Genomic DNA, 8,579 nt, shown 5'->3' with positions numbered 1-8,579 from the left:
AAAAACACACCCAAAAATCCCCCCAATGTTACCATATGGAGAGGCTAGAGTAGATTACATCATAGCTAAAGTGGAGAGGAAGAGAAAAATTTGTCAAAAAATGAATTTGGAAACTGCGCTTGAGGTTGCAGATGCCACTCTTCAGAAATAATTTATGGGTAGAAATGTAGGAAATTTGTCTTCTTAGTCACATTTGTCTGCTATAGCTGTCAGAGTTATAGTTTGGGCATAGGACGCATAGATGCGCCACCAATATGCACCCATAGCCTCATAAACCGCCATGGTAAAAAAAATTTTTTTTCAGAAAACACATATGTAGACATCCAGGAGGAACTCAGGATGCTCAAAGTGAAGTCGGTTCAATGATAGGAGCTACGGTTTGGCCAAAAGTGCTATTTGTTAGAGAGGAAAGTTTGCCAATGTGTGACTGCAGCCTCAGAAATGCTTTCCAGTTTTGTAGACTTTTGTCTTCTTTCTTCTTTAAATAATGAAAATAGTTTACCAAAGTTGTCTGTGGGGAAAAAAAAAAGTTACCTCAGCACCCATTTTTAACACATTTCAGTCTGGATTTCGGCGACACCACAGCACTGAGACTGTACTTATCAAAGTCTTAAATGATATTAAACTGAACACTGATGCAGGCAAATCCTCTGTCCTGGTTTTACTGGATCTCAGTGCTGCATTTGACACAGTTGATCGTAACATACTAGTCAGCAGACTGGAACAGTGGGTGGGGCTCACTGGCACTGTGCTACAATGGTTCAAATCTTACTTACAAGATAGGGACTTTTTTGTGTCAATTGGAAACCATGAGTCTGAGCGAACTAAGATCACATGTGGGGTTCCTCAAGGGTCCATTCTCGGACCGCTTCTATTCAACACCTATATGCTACCGCTAGCTCAGATTATGGAACATCACAACATCTCCTACCATACTTATGCCGATGACACACAACTCTACATTTCAGTGTCCTCACACGACTACAGTCCCTTACTCTCATTGAGTAACTGTATTCATCAAATCAATGAGTGGATGTGCCAGAACTTTCTCCAGCTAAATGCAGAGAAGACAGAGGTGATCATTTTCGGCCCTAAAAATGAAAGATCTAAGATCAGCGCGCACCTTGGCTCTATGTCATTGACAGCTACAAATCAAGCCAGAAATCTTGGTGTAATTATTGACTCAGACCTGAACTTCAACAGCCATCTAAAGCTTATCACTAAATCTGCCTATTACCACCTGAAAAACATAGCTAGAATTAAGGGTCTTCTGTCCAAACAAGACATGGAAAAACGTATCCATGCATTTATTTTTAGTAGGTTGGATTACTGCAATGGCATCTTCACAGGTCTTAACAAAAAATCAATCAGGCAGCTGCAGCTGATCCAGAACGCTGCCGCCAGAGTCCTCACAAACACCAGGAAACTGGACCATATTACACCGGTCCTTAAATCACTACACTGGCTTCCTGTGAGTCAGAGGATAGATTTTAAAATCTTACTGCTGGTCTACAAAGCTCTGAATGGCCAAAATTACATGCTTGATCTGCTCCCTCTCTATGAAGCATCCAGACCCCTTAGGTCATCTGGAACTGGCTTGTTGCGTGTCCCAAAAACAAGAACTAAGCGGGGTGAGGCAGCTTTCAGTTATTATGCTCCTCACCTGTGGAACAAACTACCTGTAGATCTGAGGTCTGCCCAAACGGTCAGCTCCTTTAAATCAGGACTAAAAACACTATTGTTTACTGAAGCGTACTCTTAACTTTAACACTTATCTGCTCTACTCTACTGCCCTTACTTTTTAACTACACAATGTTTGACGTGTGCTTTTTATTATTTTATCTCTTTTTTTTATCCTGCTGTATCTTCCCTGTTTTAATTGACTGTTTTTATTGTTTTCAATTGTGTCTTGCTGTTTTTAATGTGTATGTAAAGCACTTTGAATTACCTTGTGTTGAATTGTGCTATACAAATAAACTTGCCTTGCCTTGCCTTACCCAACAAGAGGATTGTGTTTGTCAGTTAAAAGAAAGAAAACAAACTGATACTGTTGCATGTGTTTTTTTCCTACAGAAACAAACAAGGTATAAAATGTATTGTGAGTTCTGCGTAACGTTACCCCTTACTATTTACACATCTGATGAGTTGAGGTCCAGATTTCTTCCCTTTTTCTAATGTCTCTAAGACTTTCAAAAGTAAATCTGTGGCTCAAAGTTCAGTTGAAAACTTTCTGAGGGAAGCTGCAGAATAGGTTGATAATTCTCTGGTGATTTGTGGCTGGCAGCGACCCCCTCTCACAGTACACATGGTAATTGAATTTGTTGTTATCCAAAACACTATTTTTTATTAAATATTGAACTCCAAACAAACAATCACTAAAAGTAATGACAGACACAATATCAATTAGAAATAAACTGTATAGTCATAATTGCATAAGGTGTTGAAGTGTGATAGCTGCATCATGTGTTTATGCTGAAGCTTGTTTTTCTTAACACCTCTGATGGCAGTGATACCTCAGAGGTTGAAATGTCGTCATGTGACTAATCCATGCAGGTGTGAACAAAGTTTTTGTCTACAGGGGTTCAGTACACCGTCATCAGGAGCAACTAATGGGCTGAAAAACATTGTTCATAGAGAGGCAGATTAAATCTAATGGGACCTAAGTGTGTGTGTGTGTGTGTGTGTGTGTGTGTGTGTGTGTGTGCGTGTGTGTGTGCAAATGTGCTTGTTTGTTATGGGTCAATGCCAATTTTACAATACACTCTGGCATTAAACCCAAGTCATCAGGAAAAAAACCTTTGAGTACTTTTTTATTCAGTTTAGTTTTGAGTCCCACATTAGAAACATAACTAAGAATGCATTTTATCGTCTGAAGAACAGTGCCAGAGTGCGACCATTTCTCTCTCAATACAGAGACATTAATGTGTGGAAGAGCTATGGTGTATGTTTGTTATTTTCATAAAATGTTAAGTTTTATTTAAAATGATTGTATGGTTTAAACCAGGCAAAAGAGCAGTTGTTAAAACCAAGAAAACCACAGATCCTTGAGCAGACGCACTGATATTTATTCACAGAATAAAATCATGTTAAAAACAGGGGTCAAAGAATAAAAATGGTAGAACCGGGGGGCTGGTGAAAGGGCGTTAAAACGAGGGAAACTAAAAACTGAGGGGCGAGGGAGTCCAGTAAAACAGTCTAGAGTCTTATCTGCAAAGGCAGGAGCTGCAGCACTCGGGGCGCCAGTGGAAGTCGATCTGTCACCGTAGAAAGCGTTGATACACTCCGCACTCGGTCCTGCGGCCTCTTTATCCCTCTGCACCGCACCGTTGTCTTCCTCAGGGCGTTGACCTCCAACTATCAGGAGAGCAAGACAGCAGTCAGTGCACTTTTAAACACACGTACAGACAGCGGGTCACACTTAGTCGTAGATCACTACTCACGTAGAAGGAAGAGTATCTCATCCGCTTCTTCATGGGGCCTTCTAACAATCAGTCCCTGGCTTCTCCGTCCAACAGCTCTGGCGTGGTCACTGGGATTGGTCCCCTCTGTTCCTGCTTCGGCTTCCTGCCCTTTCCACTCGATCGGTCTCTCCTCCCGTTTCCTCTGGAAGCTTGTTTAAAGTCCGCTAATTTTACGCTCCACAGGTGCAGGCGATTACGCCGTGGGGAGTCACATCCATATGGGCTTTTCAGAATAAAATCACAATACACTCCTGGTGTGGGGATATGCAATATGAACATAAATAAAAACTACACACTAAAATCAGAAATATTGTAAATTAAAACACACTGAGAACTTAAAGACACACAATAAAATCTTACTTAACCCATGTGACAAATGCACACATTTGTCACCTGCAGTATCTCCTACTCTAATGCTCTACTTTCTGGTCTCCCAAAAAATAATATAGCTCATCTACAATTACTTAAAAACTCAGGAACACGTTTGCTGACCAGGACTAGAAAGAGACCACATATTACAACAATTTAAAAGTCTCTGCATTGGCTGCTTATTTGCTTCAGAAGTTTATAAAGCTCTTAATGGTCTGCCGTATTTCCTCAAATAGTAGCCGGGGCTTATATTAATAAAAAATCAGTTTTTGGACCTGGCTAATAATAGGGGCAGGCTTTTATTTGAAGGGGGCTTTTATTAAAAAAAGAAAATCAGAGCAGCTCTGACCGGCACTTTTTAGAGTGTTTTACACAGCGCATTGTAGCCAGTTACCCGGATGTCAGCCATATTGGAAGTACTCGGATGTAAACCAACAATGAACAGCACGCTGAATGTTCATTTTAAGCAGGATTTAAAATGTCTAAACTACTAAAGAGCCCAGAAGAGCGTGCGTAAACGACTCGACTTTACAGAGAATGACTAGGACAGCGGGAGACTTTGACATAACACCGGTAAGACACCCGGCTTATGAAAGAGGCCGGCTTTTATTTACTGAAAATAGTTTTTACACCAGGTTACTAAATGAGGCCAGTCATTAATAGGGGCCTGGCTATAAATTGGGGAAAAACGGTATGTGCTATTTATTTATCAGAGAGGCTTTTAGCCTATGAATCCTCTCCAACACTCAGGTCTTCTGGTAGTGGCCTTTTAATAATCCCTAAAGACAGAACCTAAACACTCGGTGACCTTTCATCACTATGGACCACACCTCTGGAACAACCTTCCTGAAGACCTGAGGGCAGCAGAGAATGTTAATATTTTAAAAATACATGTTATTTGTATGAAAGGTGCTATACAAAGTTTGATTGATTGATTGTCATGAGTTATTTTTTAAATTAAAAAGACATTTCGTTTTTAAATTCAGTGTGTACACATACATTTCAGTATGTTTAATAATTACAATTATTATTATTATGATATAACAATTATGGTCATCATAGAAATTATTTTTATGAAGCTTATATCGATATTGGTAAATGTCTATAATTATTTAACAGCAATGTTAATATCGGTTATTGTATCGGCCAATTTTTTAAATTTTATTTTTTTATCAGTGCATCCCTAATATAAACACATAATAATAATAACAAAAAAGATCTTTGGGCAAAAATATATGCAATTTGTACATTGAGTATTTCGTGTGGCCCACACAGGCAGACCTGTGATACACTCAAAAAAACATTTGCAGATCCCACACAGGAAGAAGGCCACAGCCTGTGTTTAAATAAAACAGCACCAGAAGTGAATAAACAGCTATGTTTACTGTTACAAACACCCCAAAGATGTGACTCTCAAACAGACCTGCAGAGATACAACACATACAGCATCTACATCTGTCTCTGAGAGGGTTCAGAGCAGTTTCCTCACACATCATGTGCATGGGAGAGAGAATAGTCAACAAGGAGTCAACAGTTCAAAAAGGTTATCTTTTGACTTCATGCTCTTCTACAGATTAAGAAAATGTCTGATAGATGAGCAGAATATATCTTTCTTTTCTAAAAATAGATTATGAAATGTGACATCAAAAACTCAAAATGAATAAAAACAGCAGAAGAGAAAAAACACAGAAATATTATTTTGTTCTCACCAATTTCTTGACATCATCCTTCCATAGCTTCTCTACAGTATGTTGGCCTCACTGGAGCCAGGCTGCAGTATCTGAAGAGTAACAATGAGTCTAACTGTTTTCCTGAACCAGGGGTAAAACAAGGCATAAATCACAGGGTTAAGATAAGAGTTAAAATAGTATAGATAATTAATAAAGTACATAGTTGAATTACTCATGGATTCATATCCTCCCAAAGTTGCAAAGTAAGTTGGTGTGAAACACATTAGAAACACAACTACCAAAACACCAAGAGTCCTGGCTGCTTTCAGCTCAGATTTCTTTGCTGTTTTAGTCACTGAAATCTGCTTTGTGACAGCTGTAATGTGAGAGCGCATGGCACGAGCATGAGACACAGCCACAACAAAGACTCTCGAATATAAAACTATAATGGCAGTAACAGGAACAAGAAAGCTTAAAACAAGTTGAAGGACGGCAACGGCATCATGTGTTAAAACATCACATTCTCCATAGCAGTAAGAAGTGTTTTCTTGTTGAATAAGAAGTAAATTAAAGAAGTAACTATTGTAGGCAACAGAGCAGAACCATAAAAGACAAACACAGACTCTAACTCTATTCACAGTGATTCTGGTGGTGTAATGCAGAGGGTCACAAATAGCCACATAGCGGTCAACTGATATGAGCACCATGTTTACGACTGAAGCAGAGTAAATGATGTCAGACACAAACCTATAAAGAGAACACAAAAAGTCACCAAACAACCAGCAATGTGTTCTTTCTAGTGCGTTTGATGGCATCACCAGGAGGCCCACAAGAAAATCTGAGACAGCCAGAGAGAGGAGGAGGATGTTGGTGGGTGTGTGGAGCTGCCTGGAGGAAAAGAGAAAAGCATCATTCTACAAAACACTCCTCATAACAAAATGTACAAACTATTACAAATATTGATAAAAACTGATTTAAGAATTTAGATTTTTTCTGTTCAGCAACATATATACATACAACTAGTGTTATATATAGTATATATACAACATACTAGTGTTAGAGCACCAACATTATTCACTACCAGTTCAAAGACAATTCTTTTTAATCTACAGCGGTTATCCACATGTTTAAAGTACAAAACCTGTAAAAAGAAACAAAAAAGTTAATGTCTGCCTGAAGTGGGAGACTGAGATGATGATGAGCAGGTTGAGGACCGCAGTGAGCACAGAGATGGAGTACAGTGTAATGTCAATAAACAATGTTTCAGGCCAAGGAGGCGGTGGCATCCAGCAGGAGGTATTGGGGAATTCACGGAAACAAGGCACCAAATCATCCCCAGCCTCCATCTTCAGAGATCTGCAGATAGCTGCAGCTCTGGCAGCTTTCTGAACAGAACTGAGTCATGTAACTGATTTACTTCTCTGTTACTTCTCATTATCCCACCCCTCCTTTTCCCCTCTGTGTATTTTGGTCTCCGATGTCCCTTCCCTCCTCACCTCACACCATCATCTTCATCACTTTCCCTGAATCTCTCTCTCTCTCTCTCTCTCTCTCTCTCTCTCTCTCTCTCTCTCTCTCTGAGTGAGAGCGTGTTTGTGAGAGTGTAGCTCTGGGAATTTTTTGTTTTCCAAAAATTTCAATTTTTGAAAACCGACAGCCTTAAAGATCTTGGTGTCTTCCTTGGAAAACTCAACTCAACTCAACTTTATTTGTAAAGCACCTTAAAAACAATCACAACCGCAACAAAGTGCTGATACACACGAAAATAAATAGTTGCATTGCTTTTAAAAAAAAACAAATAAAAAAAAAAACAAATAAAAGCAAAGCATAAAACGCTAAAACAAGAGCAGAGTCTCATGCGCGGTTGAAAGCCAAGGAATAAAAATAGGTTTTAAGATGAGTTTTAAAAATGGACAGTGATGAGGCTTGTCTGATGTGCAAAGGCAGCTTATTCCACAACTTGGGGGCTGCAACAGAGAAAGATCTGTCCCCTCTGAGCTTCCGTTTTGACCTCGGTACCTCCAGGAGAAGCAGGTCACCTGACCTGAGGCACCGAGCAGGAGCGTAGGGGTGGAGGAGCTCAGGGAGGTAAGACGGGGCGAGACCACTTAAAGATTTAAAAACAAATAAAATAATCTTAAAATGGACTCTAAAATGCACAGGCAGCCAGTGGAGGGAGGCCAGGATGGGAGTTATGTGCTCCTTCTTACGAACTCCAGTTAAGAGGCGAGCAGCTGCATTCTGCACCAACTGGAGCCGTGCGAGGGAGGACTGGCTGACTCCAAAGTACAAAGAGTTACAGTAATCCAGCCGAGTAACAAAGGCATGGATTACTGTTTCAAAGTGCTGGTGCATAAGAAAAGGCTTCACTTTAAATCAAATCAATTTGATTGATATAGCCCAAAATCACAAATCACAGATTTGCCTCAAAGGGCTTCACAGACTGTACATGGCACGACATCCTCTGTCCTTAGACCCTCACATCGAAGGTTGAAGGGGGAGAGGGAGCGAGGATAGAGAGAGACGGTTGAGAGAGAGACAGAGAGGAGCAGGAGTTCTGGGAGGGCCACAGCAGCAGGTGATGAAGCGCCACCATTGGCCCGTAGTGATGGTGAGTGTAGAGTGGACCAGGAGAGGAGCATTCCCATCTGGGGCCCAACCAGATCCACAGCAGTGAGACCAGCAGGAGTGATGCCGAGCAGGACCACAGCACGACACCCTGTGAAAGAGAGAGCAAAGAAAAGTGCTAGTACTCTGGGAAAATAAAAGCTTGTGTCATGTATTATTGGGACATCAGAGAAAGAGAAGAGGGGCCCGGTGTATCGTGTCCCCTGACACATTGGGCCTATAGCGGCATAACTAGGGGCTGGTCCAAGGCAGGCCTCAGCCAGCCCTAACTATAGGATTTGTCAAAGAGGAAAGTTTTAAGTTTACTCTTCAATAAAGACGGGGTGTCTGCCTCCCGTACTGAGACTGGGAGATGATTCCACAAGAGACCATTTAGAGCTTTGTAAGTAAGAAGAAGGTTTTTAAACTCAATTCTGGATTTTACAGGGAGCCAGTGCAGCGAAGCTAGAAC

General features: G+C 40.7%; 1 protein-coding gene across 1 annotated transcript; it reads right to left on the bottom strand.

Annotated features, from left to right (window-relative positions):
* Positions 1-5,571: 5,571 nt before the first annotated feature.
* Positions 5,572-6,846, bottom strand: LOC131979263 (trace amine-associated receptor 13c-like). Its single transcript, XM_059343209.1, has 2 exons — positions 6,674-6,846; positions 5,572-6,388 (listed from the first exon to the last, which is right to left on the bottom strand). Exons 1-2 carry the CDS (start codon positions 6,844-6,846, stop codon positions 5,572-5,574), a joined length of 990 nt encoding a protein of 329 aa, XP_059199192.1.
* Between the last annotated feature and the right edge of the window lie 1,733 nt (positions 6,847-8,579).

Source organism: Centropristis striata, chromosome 10 (genome assembly GCF_030273125.1).
Source record: "Centropristis striata isolate RG_2023a ecotype Rhode Island chromosome 10, C.striata_1.0, whole genome shotgun sequence".
NCBI lineage: Eukaryota > Metazoa > Chordata > Actinopteri > Perciformes > Serranidae > Centropristis > Centropristis striata.
Note: the sequence above shows the minus strand (reverse complement) of the source record. Positions and strands in the feature narration are given on the sequence as shown.